Source organism: Electrophorus electricus, chromosome 2 (assembly GCF_013358815.1).
Source record: "Electrophorus electricus isolate fEleEle1 chromosome 2, fEleEle1.pri, whole genome shotgun sequence".
In the NCBI taxonomy this organism is placed as follows: Eukaryota; Metazoa; Chordata; class Actinopteri; order Gymnotiformes; family Gymnotidae; genus Electrophorus; species Electrophorus electricus.
In genome coordinates, this window is record NC_049536.1 from 32,513,815 (window position 1) to 32,535,888 (window position 22,074).

The 22,074-nt window shown below is 44.7% G+C and overlaps 1 protein-coding gene across 2 annotated transcripts in view; it reads right to left on the bottom strand.

Annotated features, from left to right (window-relative positions):
- tanc1b (tetratricopeptide repeat, ankyrin repeat and coiled-coil containing 1b) overlaps positions 1-22,074 on the bottom strand; it is a 110,609-nt gene that overhangs the window by 28,762 nt on the left and 59,773 nt on the right. For both annotated transcript variants that reach the window (XM_035536469.1, XM_035536467.1), the window contains exons 6-10: positions 21,731-21,917; positions 18,154-18,453; positions 6,377-6,496; positions 3,239-3,541; positions 2,758-2,909 (exon numbers count right to left, since the gene is read on the bottom strand). In XM_035536469.1, coding sequence (XP_035392362.1) covers positions 2,758-2,909; positions 3,239-3,541; positions 6,377-6,496; positions 18,154-18,453; positions 21,731-21,917 — 1,062 coding nt within the window. The remainder of the gene's footprint in view (positions 1-2,757; positions 2,910-3,238; positions 3,542-6,376; positions 6,497-18,153; positions 18,454-21,730; positions 21,918-22,074) is intronic.

Sequence of the window (22,074 nt, forward strand, 5' to 3'; positions counted from 1 at the left end):
TTTAGACCGACACCATATGTGATATCAGTCCAAGGAAAACAGAGAGAAGTGAAGTGAACTGGAAGAGTGAGGTAGTAAACCACGAGCTTAAAGAATCTGGATGCTTCTCAGCGGGAAGACACGGCTTGTAACTACCATGAACACATCCGCAAACGGTGCAAAGTACGTCACCTCTCGCACATTCATCCGTAAACGCTGCCATATTATTTTTGTAGCAATTATTATTGCAGCAATTAAAATATGAGGCCTAATATTAATGTAAACTGTTCATTGGCTCATCAACTAAAGGACAAACAAATCGGTCGCTGAATAAGGCTGGTGAATCCTGTTCAGCTTTGAGCTAGCACCCTTTCCCAGTTTCAGGCTCTTCTGAGCCTGCATTGCTCCTGTGGGTGCAATCCTCTACCTTAGAACAAATGACCACCTTGCCAACCTGTTGCCATGGTAACACACAAGCGACAGCAGGTCCCTCAAGAGATGCAGTTTGAACATCATTTACTTCTTATGGTGAATGACAGGTGGCAGTTCAGTCCTTCACTACACAGGAGAGACACGGAGGGGGATGTTCCCCAACATTCCTCACTCAAGCTGCAAAAAGCACTGAACCCATACACCCAGAACACCAGAAAGAAGTGCACTGGTGTATCCTGCTCTACTCTACACAGCGATTTAGGTCATTTTCTGGGAATTTGGAAATTCTGGATGTGTAACAGCTATTGCCCTTCTTTTCTTTATCTTACAAGCCACAGAGCAGCAGACTAGAACAGCAAACTAGAGGAGGGACACAGGAAAACCTGTGAATTTGTCTCAAGTAAAATGCATGTGTGTGTGTGTGTGTGTGTATGTGTTTAAATTAAACTGTAAACTCCACTGGGACATTATCAATTCATGTAACTATCTTAAAAAAGTGTTTTGAAGGACTCCTACGTGGTGCAACAGAAAAGTGTTTGCGAGTTTGATCTCCCATGATTTCACAGCTATCTCTGGCTATGAGCCTGAGAGAAACTGGCTACGCTCTCGAGGAGGCATACTCTTACAGCAACACAGGCCAATCATGGGTGTCTGTGAGCTCATGCCTCAGAAGGGGGTGGAGAGTACTACCCTCTGAGCATGTTACGTTGCCCTGACGTTGCATGAGCTCTTCAAAAAAGATGTGGTGATTGGCTGCTTGCGTCCTCATAGGAAGCATGTGACAGCCTTTATAGCATGTGACAGGGGAGAATTTCCTGATGGACTATGATTAATATAGGGAGAAAACTGGGGAAAAACCTGAAGAAAAAAACAAAACAAAACATGTTTTGTAGTATACTTTATAAGCAAACACAAAATCACACACACACACACACACACACACACACACGAAACTGAAAATGAAAAGCAGAAGAGCAAGGCAGGAGAGCAAGGCTGATAGAGGTAAATGTGTGTCTTTTCAACCTTTAATTAGCAATCAGTGAATGGTTGGCTCAGGAGTACAAGAGCCTGGAGATATGGCATGACTGCCTCCATCTCACACTGGCCCTTTCAAACCATCAGACAGCACGCGTGTGTGTGCACATGTGTGTGCAGTTGCTGTTCTTTGAAAAATGGTTTAAGATGTACACATTTTATAGCAGCAAATAACCATTCTTTTCTTTTCAGATTCTTTTACAGTTACGCATCTTCAGCGAGAGGGAAAGAGTGTGTGTGTGTCTGTGTGTGTGAGAGAGGCAAACAAAGAGACGTTTTGTAGCTATCAGCAGTTGTATCCAAGCCATGTCAATTCCTGTTTGTCTAGGTTTCAAGAGGGACCACATTTCTTACCTTTATTCGATATGGCCTTCAAAAGCTGAACCCTGCTTTGAACAGGAATCGACTACATCTTTAGGAATACGTGCACACACACAGAAGCTTTCAAAATGAGCTTGGGGAAACCAAAAGAGGCTGCAGAAACACTGTCAATTAAGGTGGATCAGGAAAATAAGAGGACACGACAAAGCACGACTGTAATCCGGCAGCTGTCAGGACTCGCACTGTGTGTGGCGAGGAAGCCAGCTAGGCCACACATCCATAAACCAAGGCATCCAGAAGCTTGTTCTCCATTCACACAGGCTGAATGGCAGGCTCCTATTATACCCTACACAAATCAGACACATTCAGATCAGCGATGCTCTCAAATGCACTACAGAATTGTAAGCAAACTTGCAGCAAAACATTAAGCTATTATAATTTAGGCTAGTTATCTGAACGGGCTAGGCTAAGCCACATCCTTTGAAGAATTCTCAGTGGGAAACAGAAAATAGCTCACTTCCTTCAATCACAAAACCAGAAGCGTATAATACACAACTCTAGCTACATTTCCATTCACACAAAATTGAAATGTGAGCAGTGGCTGATTTATCCTGGATGTGGGAAGCCATTTGCTGCATGTCTGCAAGCTCCAGTGCAGACTCCCTCTCCCCTGCATGCGGCATCGCCGAGTCTCTGGCCAGGTGGACTCAGCTGAGCTACAACATAAAGCAGTAGCTCTAACCAAGCAGAGCTCATTTCAGCGCAACCCCGTCGTCTCACACTAAGGGAGCACACAAACTAGAACAGAAATCTACAGACAGAAATGTGTAAAATCTAACCAGGGTGCATTTCTGTGGTGGTGAGCGAAATGAGTGCATATGCATGTGTGTGCACTCACACATGCATACTTGCGCACACGCACACGCGCACTCACGCACACAGAGCGGGAGTGAATTCATCTGCAGGCAATGCCGTACAGAGGCACGTTACCTTGGCAGCCAGACGCCTGACGGCCTCCTCCCTGTGGCGCTGGAGCTCAGGGGTGCTGGGGCAGCTGTCAGTCTGCAGGGTGCTGCTGGTGCTGGGGGGAGGGCTAGGCTGGGGGTGCTGGCTCAGAGGCAGCTCGGCGCTTGGCTCGCCACCTGCACAGGTGCGTGACGCCCACATTATAAAACATCCACACTGTAACCAAGCAGGTCACGTAACACACGTCAGAAACATGCCTAACCGTTTAAGTGGTGTGGAGTGGTTTGCATGGATGCTGCTGTTTAATGGCTATCTGACTGCTTTTAGGTGATCTGGTAAACAACAATAACTATGGTTCATGTTACCTACAATCAGGCATGAAAGTAAAACATTTCAGTACTAACTAGTGCAAAAATACTGCATGCGAGAATAAATCAGAATATCTAGACAGCTCAGAATGTACCAACTATTGTAATAAGCATGCAGCTGTCCTCTCATCGCTTACTTTTGGGAGAGGTGTTGGGACTATTGGAGGCAATCTGTCTCATGCGGCCTCCATGGCAACTGAGGGCCACCAGTCGGGAGACGATGGCCGTCTTGCCGAAACCCACGCTGCCCACGACTGTGGCCCCGCGGCCCTCGCCTGTGGCCCCGCGGCCCTCGCCTGCCGGGCAGCCCATGAGGACATCCTCCAGCTGTTGGAAGACCCAATCCCGGCCGACGAACACCGAGTCCGTAGTGATGCTGGGAACCTCAAACAGCAGAGGCTTTAGCATGATATCCGCAGGCTTATACGGAGCGAAGCGCGCTACAAGAGAAACACACACAAACGTGTCAGGCAGTGACTGAAGAGACAGTGTGGGGTATTCCTAGTCCTTTTCTAACGGTCTTGCTTATTTATATCTGCAAATGTGATTTGAGCACATCGATTCGGTTCAAACGACGGGTGACGATGGAAAAGACAAATGTGACTACATTAGTCGAGATGTTTTCGCTACACTCACTTAAAGACTGTTCTTTCTGTGCTGCTCCTCGTGATGCTAAAAGCTCTATAGATAAAGAGGCAGTGAGGCAAGAACTGGGTGAGTCTGGGAGAGATTTTCACTGGAGTCTGTCCTTAAGATAAACGCTGGTCTCAGTGATTAGAAGAACACTATCTCTGCTGCTTTGATCCCATGATATACTAGCTGCCATTGTTTGCCAAATCTTATGAGTAGCTGAAAAGATGTCAAACATTATGTTAAGCAGTGCCAAGGCACACAGGAGTCAAATGTTGCCAGATAAAATATGTTTCTAGAAGATAGATCAGTCAAGACCCATGCCAAGACTGCATTTTCAGTAGTCTGCAATCTCGATCTGAGAGGCACACTGCATTCTTTCACGGCCTCTTTTTTCCTCCATGCCTCAGTAGGGGTTTGCTCTGTGCTCAGCTGAAATGCTGAAACTGGGAAATAAAAATATTCCTCTGTAGGACAGCTTGGCTGCTCACAGCCTGGGATTAAGCATGCATGTGCGAGTGTGTGTCTGCGTCTGTGTACGTGCGTGCATGTGCGCAGCCATAACGTGTGTGTCAGAACTCATAAACAGCAGCCACACACTCCCTTTCTTCTCTCCTATTCACTCCTTCACCTCCATCGCTCCGTTCTCCTTCATCTCCTCAAGCCGGTTTTAATGCACGCACTCCTCCACCCAACACACACTCGTCCCTCTCCCTCTGTCTCCATTCTCCCTCGGTTGCTCTCTCTTTTCCCATCCTTTTCCCTCCCTCATTCCCTCTGCGCTCCCTCTCTTTCTCTGAGGATGAAAGAGCAGGTTAGGAACAGTGGGCCTGGGGCAGAGCTGCTCTCAGTGGAATAGGCTGCAGTAGAGTGTATTATTGCCCACTCTGAACGCTGCGGCTTGAATTCTCTCTTCCTGTAATGGGGTTGCTATAGCACCAGCGATAAATGTTTGCTCATTAACAAACGTACACACAAACACAGACTTTGGGTAAAGCACAAGGTGAAGAGGAAAAAGAGTGCTTGTACAGCTGATGAAGGACCTCTGTCCGAAACATTCTGTTTCTCTGGAAACTCTGTGTACTTTACTACAATTGTGAATATCTCTACATCTCTTACTGCAGTACACTGCAAATACTCACCTATATGTATGTATGTATATATATATATATATATATACACATACATACACACACACACACACACACACACACACACACACACACACACACACACACACACACACACACACACACACAATGTATGTATGTATGTATGTATGCTCCAAAAAGCAATGGATTATTTGTAAATCCCTCCATTAGAACAAGATGTAGGAAATGGCTAAACACAAACACAGCCTGTTTCTAATCTCTTTTACTGTGTGCTGTGTACACACAACCTCAGCTGCACAGAGGCGAGAGACAGGGAGACTGGCCAAGTTGAGAAGTATGCAAGCGCTCAGCGATATAGACCTGCATCAATTATGCCATGGGCTTCCCTGAGAAAATTCCACCTCAAACTCCACAGCCTCTGCAGCCCGGCACAGGATTACCTGATAAGAATATACAGGCTTCACTCGGGCCTTTCTGTAACTGTCCTAGCCAACGGCACAGTACAGCTCTGACAGAGGGAACAACGGCATGTTTAAATTCATCTGCAGAATAAAAATCCTTGATGTCCTTCTCACAGTACTGCCTACCCAACAGCTGAAATGGCCTTCTTCTTACAGGGCTATGGGGGAAAACGTGGCTGTCATTCTTTCTTTTTTTTTTTGCACTAAAAACATCGCACAGCCATGGGACTCGGAACACAATCAGACGCCGATGGCGTCGTCTGATCGTTCTAGGAACGAACGATCTCATTTCATCTGACTCCAAAGTGAGACAGCACTGCCTTCAGATATACACACAGAGCTCATCCAAGATCACATATAATGAGTGTCAGTGTTCAATTCACTTGGAAGCTGTGAGGTACCGAGCTGCTAGAGTCCAGCACAGTCTAGTGGTCTGGTGAATGCACTTGATTAAACTCTGCAGGTAATTATTTTAGTAGATGTGTTGAACCACACCCAAAATTTCACAGTTACAAACTGTACGTTGCCGTATTTTAAACTATTTGTATGTATAACAGGAATGTTATAATCTATTAAAGTATCTTGGATGTCATACTAAATTTCTTAGAGAAGGCTAGTGTTGTGTGAAGGAAACTTGTCATAATATTTCAATCCCATCATGCATACTGAAAAACAACAAGTCGAAACATTTTTGAAGTAACAGACGCATATAGTTCTGACTGCTTCCTCAAATGAAATGCAATTAGATTCATTTAAAGTCTGGCTAATTTACTCACTCATTTGAAACATGCCAGCTAACATTAGGCGACAAAATGGGTTAGACATTGTGTGTGTGTGTGTGTGTGTGTGTGTGTGTGTGTGTGTGTGTGTGTGTGTGTGTGTGTATATATTTATATATGTGCGTGCGTGCCTGCCACATAATATATCCTTTAAGTGTCACTCCTCAATTGTGCATACTTCAGAGACTTGTAAGAATTATATTCATGAGTGGAATTGGTCACCCTTTGTTTAATGGAGTTGTAAGTGTAGTGGCAACCTCTGATTGAGCAGGCAGTGGAAGTACTGCGTATACCTTTGTCGTGGGGCGGCCTTCCTCCAGTGTGGTGCCAGGGCATGCGTATGGAGGTACGCAGTGGTGCGTTACGCTGCTCATCAAGATAGCTCAGGTCTTCCAGTTTAGTGGAACTGGTAGCTAAGAATACAGAGAGAGAGAGAGAGAGAGAGAGAGAGAGAGACGGGACAGACAGACAGCGAGACAGAGAGAGACAGACAGAGACAGAGTTTTGAGTTAACTTCACATTTTAGTGTTTTATATTTAAACGGGACGAACCACAGGAAGTCCTTAAACCAAATTAAAACAGTTCAGTATGAGTTTGCCTTGACAGTAGTTAGGCAAAAGAACATGTAAAAATAACACAAGGATGAGGATGCATAACTTCATATAGCAGCTGTTAAGCTGTTAGCACTGGAGATAAATAGCCCAGGAGCAGTATTAAAACAAAAAGCAGAGCAGAACAGAAGCAATGAAAAAAGGAAAGCTCAAACAGGGACTTTAAAAGTGGAATAAATAGAAGAGCATTCACTGAGAGTTGCATACATTTCAGAAGGAAAGATTGATAAGACAGGAAGAAAATGAATGATTGATACCAACGACTGCATTTCACTCACTGTCACAGTTCCTGTCACATTATGAGTATGAAAACACCTGCTGTAGAATCAGAGATACAGAATACTCATTACTAAATACTGCACAGCTTGTTCTGCAAATTTGCTAACTTGATGGTTAGCACAAGCCTCCGATGTCTGACCAGTTGGGCTGTGATGTATTTGTTAGAGTGTATCAAAACGATCTGCTTCGTGCCTGTGTGAGGTCTCTGAAGACTCTGTTTGAGGGCATGTTCACACCCTTTAGTTTAGTTTGCTTGTTGTTAGTCCATATCAGCACTCACTCTGTGTCCTAAAAAAACACACTAATTGAGCAATTACACCAGGATTCAGATAAATCGCATCAAGCAGGCCACATGTGAACATGCCCTGAAAGTGAAAACTGAAAGCCAAAGACAGGCTGTAGTCTGTAGTGTCTACCACCAACCTGCTTTTCTACACTGAACACACTACCACACTCAGATGTAAGCAGGAGTTTAACATTTCACAAAACGAAGAATCTGCAAACAGCATGAAACATGGACTCTGAAACAGACTCAGAAAGCAGAGTTCTAACTGCCAACATGTACTAAAAAAGTGCAGTAAAGGATACACTAAAAACAGTACCAAGGGGCTTTTTCCAAGCTTAAAAAGACTGCCAATGTGAGTGAGTGAAGGTCCACAGTCTTGCTCCAACTCTTGAACCGCTATGAGCGGAGGAGAGGAGGAAAAAGAAAACAAACAAACAAACAGTCAGCCCCTGAGCCACTCAGTGGCACTGTGGATGACAAGCTCCGATCGCCTAACCCAAGCCCATGCCTCCAGACCAAAGAACCTCAGATCGCTGCTGGAAGTGGGCCTAAGCAAAACTGAGGCAGCATGTCCGGAACCATATCAAAACTGGTCAGCGAAGGGTTTCTCTGGGACCGGCTCGAGCAGATCAAAAGCCTTCAGGTGTCGGTACAAGACTGTAACAGAGACATAGAGAACCTGCTCCAAGACAGACTGGTACCGAGAAGTAAAGTGGCGATCACCGGAAACACCACGAGAAAGGATCAGCTGTGAAACAAGAGCTGAAGAGATCGCTGTGAGGTCCCAGAGAAGAGCTTCTTCAGGAAGACAACATAATAAAGAGTTTAAGTGCACAGACACGGACACCCTCTGATCAGGTGAAAGCCTGCCAGAAGGAACTCTCCCAGCATGCTTTGAATCCATCACTACCTGACAGCACACGGATTCTACCCCTCACACTGCAAGGCCACTGTGAGCCACGCTCGGAAACAACCACCGACTAACTCCAGCAAAAAGCTGAGGCAGCATATAAAAGAGGGAGTCTCTCCTTACATAATTCAGCCCCAGACCAGCAGACTGTGCATCAGTACAAATAGACAGCGATGATGCCATCCTTTTACACTCCATTAGAACATCCTGCAAGATAAGATCTTTCCAAATCAAACATCATCCAAAAACAAGAGATTACCAGTACATAATCTCTACAGTCTTGACTCAGCATAGACAACTAAAGCTACATCATCTGCACCAGCCCAAAAGCACCTAAGAGCAGAGAGTGAGCGCTGGAAGACTTGTGTGCAGAGTAGCAGAGGGGGCTACACAAAAACAACTTCCTTCAGTGTCCAACACCCACTTCCACCCTGCAACCACTCGGAAAGTGAACACTGACATCTGCTGCTTAACATTTACGTGAGTCCACCACCTGGACAGATAATGACAAAATGGGCAGATAGTTTTCTAGGATGCTAAGAGATAGCACTCTGCAGGCACCCTTACAAAACGAAGGAAATAGAACTGCAAGTCTGCACGACTACAACAGCACTACCACTGCTACCCAACCATATGGCCCAGGATCCTATAAACACTTCCTTAGAACTCAGTGGGACTGCCCTTGGACCTCCACAACAGTACAGACAGTCTCAAGCAGCATTCCAAGCCACAGCAACCAGACAAGGCCACTGGTTCAGACCAAACAGACCAGTCCCACCAGGCCGGAACACAAGCTGGCCTGACAGACCAGCCCGCCAGGCTAGATCACAAGCTGACCAGACAGGTCACAAGCTGCTAAATTCTAGACCAGTTCAAAGTCACTGCTGATCAATAAATGACATTTCTATCTATCTATTTATTTATTTAGAGATTTAGATTAAAAATGTATTAAAATATTTGACTTGCCATCTGAAACCTTTGCGTCAGTAAAGTGTGGGGTCAGCTTACAAATGAATGATTTGGCAAATGGGACAAATGCCCAACTCAGGTTTTGCATGAAGAGCTTTGAAAGCACATCTTAAAAGTACAGGACATCACAAATTATGCATGCAAGGTAGTGAGGTAAAGTTCCATTAATTTTAATTCACAGAAAAAGATCAATTAATCACTAAAATTACATTCTACTTGTATCATTATAAAGGATGGCAAAACCAACCTCATCCAAAGCTTCATTCTTTAGACCCTCTCTCACAAATCCACACCTCACAGTTCAGGACCAGAACAGAGCAGCCAACCTAATCAGTATTAACCAAAATGACAACATGCCTAAAACAATGACACTAGGAAAATTAGGAAGGTCAAATTTCAAAGCAGTCTGGCCTGAAGCTGGCTGACAAACTGAAAACCACCCTGATGAAGCACAGGCCCAGTAAGTATTGTCTGGCTTTAGGGACAGAGGGCAAAAAACACACCAAATAGACACAGAGCTGCACTTCTCCACAGAAGGCTCAAAATACAATGGGCTTCGGCAAAAAATCCTTACAAAAATTAGCAATAAATAATCTACATTTAGTGACCTCAGAAGTGTTGAGAAATTTTCAGGTTTTAAAAGCATAGGATGAGCACTGGTTTCTTGCACACTGTCATCACCCAACACTGTGAGGGGGTAGTGACCATATCATTCATGCAAACATTTCTAGCCAATTCACTACTAACAAACATAACACTATGTTAATTTTAGACCTATTCTTCTTTAGTTTTTCTCCTTTAGGTGTAACAGTGCTACAATATTAATTTCAAAATGAAAGTAGTTTTTTAGATTCCAAAGTGCTACAATGTTGATGCCATCATTCTTACAATATACCTGAACTTTTTGATCTAACCATACAGTATGGTACCACTAATTGTAATGGCAATAAGGAAGACTGAACTGAACCAAGAGAGTTTAGTATTAAAAATACACCCTGGTATCAGAAATCACAAGACACAAGAAATAAGAAACATGACATCACTGGGAGCTATAAGTTTAGAATAAGTATACATTCTGTAAACAAGCATGGTGTGATATTGTCAAACACTCACACTCAGTCACTACTGTATATCACAGAGCAAAGAACAAAACCAGTTAACTAATGAAAGTAGCAAAAACAGAGGAGGGCCAAAAATGACATCATCCAAAATGCCACTCACGGACCGCGATCATGATAAATGCAGCAACCCAACAGCCATGAAAGGAACCGGGTCAGTGGGAACACACGCGAGCACACACACACACACACACACACACACATTTTAAACATACATATGCATGAATCTGTATGTTTTTCCAGTTTAAAAAAATGCTGGAATCTAAGCAGCAATGCCCTCCACAAAGAGGTCATGCAGAAACACCTAACTAATGAGAGCCACACACAGAGAGAATGCATGAGAAAGTGCATTAAAGACAGGGAGGAAGAAAAAAAAATGTATACAAAAGTGAACAAGTGCAACTCTTTCAACATGAGAACAGTACTTCTATATCCAAATACCCCAAAGAGGTTCACAAAAAACAGTCAACAACACCCTGAGTGATTTATCTCTACTGTCCAATTACTATGTACAATCACAAGCTACATCTTTAACAGTCACAAAAAGCGATAAGTAATCTGTGCTACTGTTCTCTCGTGTATTAATACTCAAAGCCAACAACCTGTTAGCACTACAGGAAACTCCCTTCGCTTTCCTCAGCGCTAATTCTCTGTGCAAAGCCCCTGCACACTGGTGACCTGTACTCACGCAGTGGGGAGAGCCAGGCATGCAGACAGGCGTGGAGAATGGAGGCTGTTCCCCAGGCACAGCCAAGGAGGAGGTGTGGGGAGCGTCCCCCACAGAGAGCTCTCTCATCAGGGCAGCAGAGTCCGCCCTCCGCCCCGCTGCACAAAAGCCTCCATATCCACTCACTCGCTCAGACGCTTGCTTGCCACATTCAACTGGTGACTGAGGCTGCAGCACAAGTGAGAGCCGCTACTGAGGATCCGGGAGGGGGGGAGAGAGAGAGAGAGAGAGAGAGAGAGAGAGAGAGAGAGAGAGAGAGAGAGAGAGAGAGGAGTTGCAGGAGACAGAGGTAGATGGAGAGGAGGAGGGAGAAAGAGTGCATGAGGGAGGGAGGAAGAGAAGGATAGATATAGAGAGAGAGAGAGAGAGAGAGAGAGAGAGAGAGAGGGAGAGAGATAGTATTCAACACTAAAGATCTCAGAACTAATGCTGCAGCTCACTGAGGGTGGAGAAAGCAGGGAAACGTGGCGGGAGCGACTGATTACGCCCTGTGCAGAGACGAGGGACAAGAATGAATCAATGATTCACCCAGAAAAAAGGAGGACAGAGATGCAGACAGACAGAAACAGAAGAGAAAGAGAGAAGGTAAGCGACTGGGTCAGAAGCATTACGGTACCAGAAACACAGCGCAAAAAAGGACTCAGCCCGCAGAAAGAGGAAGAAAAGGATGGGGAAGACTGAATGAAAGCGAGAAGGGAAGAGTCAGCTAGAATGAGACAATTCTCTCGCTGATACGATAGTGGAGCCGTGGGGGAGGAACCAGAGAGAACGAGAGGGGAGGGGAGAGAGAGGGCGAGGGGGAAGGATAGAATGGGGCAAATGGGGAGGGAGGGAGAGACCGCAACGGTGGGGAAGGGGAGGGATTTCAAGCCCAGTGCTTACACACACATGCTGTTTCACACATGCACACACACAAATCTACACCCATGCATGGTGTGAGTGTGTGTGTGTGTGTGTGTGTGTGTGTGTGTGTGTGTGTGTGTGTGTGTGTGTGTGTGTGTGTGTGTGTGTGTGAGTGAGTGTGTGTGTGTGTGTGTGTGTGTGTGTGTGTGTGTGTGTGTGTGTGTGTGTGTGTACAAATAAGCTTCAATCTAAAGGGCACACACAGGCTGAATGTTGGCTCGCCTCTTCAAATACCCCAGTGCGATGCATGGCGGAACTAGACCTAAGGACGACTGAACTTGGATCAAACCTGCTTCTCACACACCTGGCCGACGATCACACCGCACTGCACCACATGACACTGCTCTCCATGTCATCAGGGCAAACACAAGCAGCGCACCCTGCATCTACCGCTTCCATTAGGAAAAAATGACCCAAAATGATCCTCATCACATCAAGGGATCGCTGGTATTTGACAATGATGATGTGACGTTCACCACGTGTATTTCCACTGACGTTTCCTGCCTTGGCTTTCATGTCTTTGGTATTTATAGTCATGCGTCTTCATGCGGTCGGTTGCCAGGTCCGTCCCACAGAAACAGACGACACAGTCTGAGCACTGCAGGTCCAATAATCTCCAGCAGAGTAGTGGAACGCTGCAGGTGACCGACTCTGAGCTCACCTGCACCTAACAGCCTGTGGCCCTGAAAGCCGCGCTCAGCTACGCGCATCCCCGTCTCACAGCCAAACGCAACGCACAAACACGCAGACAGAGAGAGAGTGAAGATGTTTTACCAGCACCCTTTTTTCTTAGTCATTTCCCAGCAGGTGGCTGCTATCGCATGTCCTAACATGGAGCACAGCTAGCTCCTAATATGGCTGCGGGTTGAGCTCGGGTCCCCATTACAGAGCCCAAACTGTTAATCCACCTGCACTACCTGAGAGCCCCTCACCTTCAAGTGTACAGCTTAGAGGTGGAAAGTATTGAACATGAAGGCAGGAGAGAAGGAGGAAAGCAGTGAGAACCTCACCTCACTTGCTGTGCCTGCTTAGACAGCTGTGCAATTAGCAGTATCTCTGAGCCACAATTCTAATATCATAGTCACGATTTTCTGAAGTGCTCCTAAAAAAAAAAATAGTAGCATGGTGACCTTTTCACCGCAGGATGTCTGTAAACAGTTAAACTGTCACTTTCAACATCCATTAGCATGAAAAGACGTTCAAGAAACCCACAAACGCATGCATGCACGCATAACCACACAGAGCTGAGATTAATGGAGGACTTAAAACAAATCCCTGTAAGATTTAAGAATTGGCTAAGAAAAATATCTATAGATAAGCATTTAATTTAATAATACTAGAACCATGCAAGGTCAATGTATGTTGTTGGATGAATAAGGAATGTCAATGGGCCAAACAGTTTACTGCAGCTAAACAGTGGGACACACACTTACTCACAGCTCATTAACAGCAAGTTCAGTGAATGTACATTTATTTAGTTTGTCAGATGTATTGTTGACCGTAACGTGGCCCTCATATAGGCAGTTCTACATGCAGCCGTCTGACTGCGCTGCTCCTGGTATTGCCACACGAATGCATTGCATTTATCGCCGTCATGGCTACTTTAACTCGGACGAGGAAAGAAGCGCTCGGACTAGGGTGCTTTTTTACTTCACTGCTCACATGCAGCAAGATGTCTTGTACAGTCAGTGTGGGTCACTGGTCAAAACATGCATGACCGTGCTCCGACACAGAACGATTACCAGTTTGCAACAACTGGCAACACGTGTGCCAGCTGCATGTGCACACATGTCAGCACAGCAACTGCCTGTCTTCAGCGAGGTCTTCGTAGCTCCATTTCCCCTATGCTATTAATGTTGGGACTATGCTGAAATTGAAGAGGCCCAGAAGTCTCCCTGCAGAGGACACCTGCATACACCGTATTCCACTGTTCTTCACTGGGAACTGGAATACACCTCAAGGTTCCCAACATTCCAGACGGATCGAGAATTATTTGTGTTTGAAACTGTAGACTGGACTGCACCCTTTGATAAGCTGATTGATTAACAAGCTTGTATTACTTAAAAATGTCAGCGAAGCACAATTGTGCATCTGTCTCTCTGGTGTATTTTTCTTTGAGTTCTCCGCCACCCCCAGGCATTCATACACACACGCACAAAGGCATACCCGCGCACATGCACACATACCCGGGCGTGTGCCCATGCACGCGTGTGCGCGCGCGCGCACACACACACACACACACACACACACACACGGAAGGAAAGAGCATGAGCGAGAATGAAATCTTCAACAGCCCCACCTTGTCTGACTGCTGAAGTTCATGTGGCAGTGGGATGATCACTGAAAAATCTTTCATGTGTGAACCCCCCTGTTACTTTTTCTATTGGTGGAGAGCTTACATTCACAAAGCCTGTGCCCACCAACGTCATAACAAGCCATACTGTATTCACGTAGGAGAACAGAGCAGCTCTGGCCAAGCTAAGCCACCACACTCATCAGATATTGATGACAAGCAGGGAGCCAGCCTTGAAAGTTCTCTCTAAAATAATCCATAAAGCGAGCTCAATACACTCCTGGTACAGAATGTATGAATTGTACTGAAATGTGATCATACTTTCACGCATTTGTACAGTTTGTACAGTTCCAGGAGAACAGTAGCTGCCTAAAAATCCTGCCCATTCTACACAGTACTATGCTGCAACATAAATAACACTGCATGGCCAACCACAGTGCACTGGTACAACATTCCTATAGTACTTAAATGTGTTTGTGACTTAAAAAGAATGTTATGGTTTAAAAAAAAAACTTTGAATGAGAAAAGCTTAGAGTATTACATACGAGAGTACAGGAACATTTACCTGTCAACGAAAATAATAGTACTGAATTAACTCAGTATCTGAACTGGTATTCAGCAACGCTGAAAACAATCCAGCCGACCCCTCCACATTACTTCATGCCTACATCAGCGCAGTAACTCATCTTACAGTTTCACCCAAGTCTTAGTACATGTGGTGAGTTCTCTTGTTTGGTTGGTCTTACTTTCTTGGCAGTGCAACCCAAGCACACAGTTCCAGGCTGGGAACTGATGATGGAAGAGTAGACATGCAGACATGCCCTACTGTGAAATAATGCACTTACAGACCAGTTTCAGCCATTTAAAAGGGAGGCTTATGGCCATTAGGAATGAAATCAAATATAACAAATGAAGCAGCAAGACAGGTGTGCATGTGTGTGTGTGTGTGCGCGCGTCTGTGGTCTTTCCGTCTGCACTTCCGTCTAACCTACATATCTGTAAGAGAAGCATAAGTATTGTACGAGTGAATGTGAGTGGACCTAAGCACTCATTTCCACATCTATTCATTCACAACACCCACTGCAGCACAGAAAACACTGGTTTTGTGCCAATATTGTGTACGCAGTATTCATTACACAGCTCAGATGCCTTGTCTGGTCTGATCACAATGACAAAGCTAAACCTGATCTGCCCATTGTCCATTACACCCTCATAGCTCCCTAAGCTTGTTAGCATGGAGCTTTTACCAGCAACAATAAGCTAGCACTACTATCCACTTTTTCTCTCTCTCCTTTGGGGTTTGGTCATATCTAATTTTCAACATCGATAATTTTCCATGATAAAAATTACTATACACAAGAGCACCACCTTTGCAGGGAATGGCTATAAAAAGATCTTCTTGAATATTGTTTTTCTTCCTCTTTGTGCTCCTCTGTTTCTATGTTTCTTATTTCGGAGGCATAGTAACTGGTTGACTGACGGGTGCAGGTGTGTGTCTGGCTCTAATACTACAGTAAATAGGTGAAGTTATAAACAGCTGATCCTTATGTTTTGGCAAGGACAGCTGTTGGTCTGGGTTGGAGTTACAGTACTGTTCAGTTACAGTACAGTACATTTAAACTGTACTGTATACATTTCAATCTGCATCATATATTTTAGGGTCACATAAGGTTCCAGGGTAATTATTATATAATAAACCACAAAAACAAACAACAACATTGCTGTGATAATGTATTAATATATAACTTGTTATCCCATTCAATAAATGATAAAAGTTTTTTTAAACAGGATTTGTCCTTCATTTGACCTCACTGTGTGTAGCGTAAGGAATAATTTAATACATGAATATCATGAACCCTCTATGAGGAAATTAGTCAAACTGGGCTCTGTGGAAATCAAAAACATTAATAAGCCAAGAAGAAAGAATCCCCACAACACTGGCTACTGCCTGGAGGAGCACAATAGAGCTGCTATCACGACCAGCAGAAATGAACAACATAACAGCATGTGGAGAACACCGACTGCTGTATGTGTTGCTTCCGAAGGTTTTCTTCAGTGGAGAAGACACTCTGGCTCATCTCCGCAGTCACGGTCCAGTCATTAGATTTGGTGCAGTCATTAAGAGTTGTGCTTGTTGAGCCACTTGCAATCCCCTCTTGAGAGGCAAGGGTGGCAGGCTGCAGCTATGGAGCAAGACAGTGTGTGGCAGCCCACACGCGTTTCAGGACGTTTACGTGAGGCTGTGTGTGTGCATGGGTAGAACAGGAGGGTCTCTTCAGCACAGGGTGGTCTAGCACCCTCACACATGCCCACATGATCCGCTTCGCCCAGCTTGCTCAGTTTGGGGAACCACATGCCGCCGTCCTCAACATTAACCCCAGAATATAAAAGCCACTGTTTGTGCACTTTGGAATGGAGCTCTCAGCAGATGTTAATGAGGCTGCCTTTGACACGCTCCTCATTCAAGGGCACAGGAGCCAGCTGTAAAATCAGAGGTGCAACTCTAGTGCCATAACCATGTGTCACGGACTGCTCCTCCCCGATAAATCACATGGTACGGCTCGCCGCGTGCAGCGGGATCCACATATGAACTATGTTCATCTGTTTTGTAACCACGCTCCCTGTGTATAGGGTTTGCTGTTAAATGTCAAAGTGTCTATTTAAACCCCTATCTGTGTGTGCTCCCTTTGTTGGTCACTGTCGCTACGCGAGTCGTTGAAATAACAATTACGCCAGCAGTAACGTCTGTGTGTGTGTGAGCACCATTAATGTTAGTGTGTACTTTGTTTAATGTTTAAATGTGTAACCATGTCCACTGTTGACGTCTTATGTGAGTGCCATTTATGTAGTATGTGTTTTATGTTAATAAATGTTTTGCACTAATGGGGGAAGTCTGTGCGTCCTGCCCCGCGCCCTGTGGCACTCAGGCCAGAAGCGTTACACCATGACATCATTCTGTCAGGACCTGGGGCGGAGACACGTCGGCATGGCGATGCGACAAAGAAGACTTGAGGACATAAGGCTGTTATTTAGAGTCTGGGACATTAGTATGCCAGAGACCATTTGAGAGAGAGAGAGAGAGAGAGAGAGAGAGAGAAATCTTAAAGAGGGTGTGTGTGTGTGGTGTGTGTGTGTGTGTGTGTGTGTGTGTGTGTGTGTGTGTGTTAGTGTGTTAATGAGTGAAAATGAGGGAGAGAGAAGTTTGTGTTTGTGTGTGTGTGGTGTGTGTGTGTGTGTGCGCGCACACGTGTGTGTTGATATTGCTGTGTGTGCAGTTCTAAAGCACTACAGTGAGGTTATGGATCTATGAAACACACAGTAAGGATTAAATGCTTTGTTCACTAATGCCAAACTGGGTGTGAAGTCAGTATATGCTCAAAATGAATCTGGTGGACTACACACACATACCCACACACCCACACCCCCCACATACATACACACACCCACACAGACACACCCTAACAGGACAATCACCAGTCAGATTTAATTGCCTTCTCTTTATTGCTGAGTTTATCGTTATGGCTTCATCCTTCATTTATGAGCATCACCACCATTTAAACTCTACAGCAGACAAATGACCCAGTACAGCAATAACACCACAGCACTCACCTACCACAGGGCTGCATTAACAACTTGCATCAAATGCACCTGCCCTGTTGACTCTACTCTGGAGAACATATCTGTGTGTGTGTGTGTGTGTGTGTGTGTGTGTGTGTGTGTGTGTGAGTGAGAGAGAGAGACAGACACACACGCTATGTTTGTATATGTATAAGGTTTGTGCAGATATAAGGTTTTCCAGTTTATCATTCATTTGACAATGACTCGAGTGAAGTCACAAGTTATCACCAGATCTGACGGTCAACCACGCCAAACCAGAGGTTCAGTCCAACCCCAGACATGTCAACAAGTGGCAACACCACCCCTCCCCCTATGGCGCCACCCATGCTGCCAGCTGCTGTTGGTCACTCTCTTACCTGCGACTGAGTTGGGCCTGGGCATCATGAGGCTGGATGAGCTCTGTGTCGAGTAATGAACCGGACCCTCTGCGCTGGTCCCTCCCGCCCCCATGGTCGATGCGGCTGCGACCCTGCCGCCAAAGGAGCCCTCCGTCCCGCTCGCAGGTGTCTCCTCCTCGGCCACAGGAGAGCAGGTGTCTGTGCGGGCAGCGGACGGGGCCAGCACATGGTGCCCCGCGGCCCTCACGCTGACTTCCTTACTCCACTCCAGACTGGAGCCGCTGCGGTCGTCATTCTCCGACGAGCTGGTAATGGTGGCTGGAGCAGAGCCAAGGAGCACATCAGGATCTCAACAGGAATGGGCTTGGGGTCAAACTTCAGTTTATAGTAAGAATGGCAAATTAAACAAGAGGGCATTTGTCACGTTCGAATTAAATTTGCGTTTGAATTCTCATTTAACACAGAGTGAACACTTATCTCGTTCTTTTTTTGTTGGGTTTGAATGCATATGAAAAAGAGAAAATGTCAGAAAAGGGTGATAGCCACCAAGGCTAATAACTGTTGACATATGATTGTGGCGAGAACAAGGAAAGGTGGAGAAATGGAAGGAGAAACTGACACTGGAATCATGACTGGCATTCTCAGAAGACATCCAATTTGAATAAATGACAGAAGGGGAAGGAGGTCTTAACCTCAAACCCGTATAGTCATGATGACTTCACACAGGGGTTCAGGCAGGAGAGAGAGAGCATTACAGAGAGAGAGAGAGCAAAAAGGAGAGAAAAATGGATGAATGGGCGTTAAAGTCACCACTAATTCTATCATAACTCATCTCCTTCCTGTCGAGCAGTGAAATGAGATTACTGACCATAATAAAGGACTCTGAGAAGGAGTGTATTTGTACTTGACAGCTGTGACCTTATCAGTAGCCTCCCCCTGCTCTATTTACCCGCTACATTTGGCATTGAGCTAATGAGAACTAGCCTCATTCCCATGTACTCTCTTCAGGCTTACATGACATATGTCGACTGATGTACAATATCCCCCAAAAACACAGGTGAGGACAGTATGTAAATGAATCGAGGTACATTCGCATAATCTCGGCATGATCACTTTTGCTTTACGTCCACTAATTGAATGACATCGGCGCAGTGCATGTAAATCTCATTGATGACCATGCATCTAATGCCATTAGGTTTATTAACCACGGGTGAATGGACTGAGCTATGATTTACACATCATAAACCACAATGGGGAGAAATTACTATGCGGCATTCAGGATGGCACGAGTCTAAGAGCGAGGTCAGTCTAAAGCCTTGTGCAGTTGTGCATGTAATTATTTCAAATAACCGTTCTCCAAAAAGTTGTTTTAATAAAACAAACAAACAAACAATGAACAGGAGAAGAAAAGCTTGTTTCCATTAATAGGGTCCAGACAGGTGTTTGATCACATGGAAAAAAAACAAATCCCATAATCCCTTCTTCTGCTCTCTCAGGTCACCACAGACCTGCCAAAGGACACCTACATTCATCAACTACAAGGTGAGAGCACTCACTGGCGCTCTCTCTCTCTCTCTCTCGCTCGCTCTCTCATGCGCTCTCTCTCTCTCTCGTGCCTTCTCCCACTATATATTTATTTCTCTCTCTCCCCAGCGCTTTCTCCCTCTCTCTCTCTCTCTCTCTCACTCTCTCTCTCCCTCCTTCTCTCTCTCTGCCCCATCATTCTTGTTTTTTAAAGGATATTGTGGATTTCTCACTTCAAACATATGTTGCATCACTGGTTACAAACGTCAAAAAAAAAAAAAATCCGCCTTTGAATAAAACATTTCATGTCGAAAGCATGAAAGTGGACAGACAGAATAGAGAAAAATGTCTGAAGCAAAATGTGACTGCCAAATATGAATGTGAAATGCATATGTTTACAAATTACCACTTGAAAAGAAACCAAAATATTGGATATAAACTACAAATTAACACCGGTGTTACATATGGTTAAAAAATACAGTCCAGGGCAAGCAGAGATAACATTATATGAACCAACCTCATTACATTACATTACATTTATATATATATATATATATATATATATATATATATATATATATATATATATATATATATATATATATATATATATAAAAATATATATATATATATGAATATTTTTATATATATATAAAATGTAATGAGGTTGGTTCATATAATATGTAATGAAAAATGTAATGAGGTTGGTTCATATAATATGTAATGTAAGCCTGAAGAGAGTACATGGGAATGAGGCACTTCCATGCTACACAAGGATACAGACCATATTGCTGCAGGGTATGCAGTCATGTAGGGGCATTTCCTGATTAAAGGCTAAAACCATAGGTTTCATAGGCTCAGTGCAACCATAGCTCTGAACAGAAACATCACACTCAACGCAAACTTCAAACAGCCTGTTCATGTCAAAATCTGAATGCTTGTCTTAGTTATCTGGGAGGATGGGAGACAGGTTAATTCATTCCTCAGATGAAAGCTAGATTCATGTGTTCATTAGATGAGCAAAAGATTCAGCTATGTGTTTGAGATTCCAAGCTTCACGCCACTCCCAGGACACCCAGCTGTATTGTGCATCAGTGTGCGTGGACACACATGCACAGACAACCCAACCTTTGTGTCCATCCAATGTGTTGGAAATTCAGGGCATCGCTGGCAACCTTAATATCAGTGCTAAACCCTATGCAATATTGGCATAGACAGTGTATACACAGTTACATCCATTTTGTAGGCTACAAGGCGTGTGAGAGAATAAGCCCATGTGCCGTTCTTCTGGTGCCATTATAAATGATAAAGGCAGTCCAACTCATTTTGCTACTGACACCTGCTGCTTTACTTGCAAACGTCTTCAGATGATGGTTATGGTGGGGGTTTCGAGGGTGGTCTTTCCCCCAATCCATTTGGAGTTGAAGTAATCAAAATATAACTAAGGTCCAGTCTTGTGATGAGCCATTCTGGTATAACAGCACGGAGAGTTCTAGCCATAATAGACCTCTGCCTGAGCTGAAGTTTCCGTCATCCGCACAGTTAAAAGAAAACATCAAAGAAAACATACTAAACAATCCGCGCTAAAACGTCTGGAGCAAATCTCCTTCTCTATAATGGCCACATAAAAGGAAGAGAGATACTACAGACAACTAGCAGCAGCTCAAAGCATTCAGCTGTCATGTTAAACAATAATTAAGAAGAAAAAAATAGCGACTCTTTGTCAAAGAGTGTGACAGCACAGATGAGACATTTTTAACCAGTTAGGCAGTCCAACAGACACAAACATCGCCATCATCCTTCAGCCACACCACACACACACACACCTACATCCACCTAAGAGATAAAGCTAAAACCACAGTGGGACACTACAGCTAAGCCAAAGAACATTAATCCCTTCTATGCCATGTGGGTGTGAGTTGGTCTAAGTGTGAGTTTGTGGGTGTGTCTTGACATCATTCTTGAAGGGAGCTGGGATCTGATAACGGTATTGCAAGCGCTGCAGTGCATGGTGGTAGATGCATAGCTAGGTTTTGTGTGTGTGGTGTGTGTGTGTGTCTGCCTGAAGTACCTATGATCCCACTGTCCTTGCTCTCTAAAGTAGAACTAGGGCTGGTGATAGTTCCACAGGGGCTTCTCTGGCTGGTGGGGACACGACTGGCACTGCTGTTCAGGGTGGAGCAGGGGCTGTCCGTACACGCTGACGCTGTGCTACTGGTCAGAGTGGAGCAAGGACTCACTCCCTGATTCACTGAGCCCTGGAGAGAGATAAACACACACATAGCCAGGCATGTTATTGAGCTCTCATGGACAGATGACTTACTCAATCTAGCTTTAAAGATGGAGAGAGCAAGAGAAAAAGAGAGAAAACAGAGGAGAGGAGAAGGCTTACAGAAGAATGATCTACAGGAGATT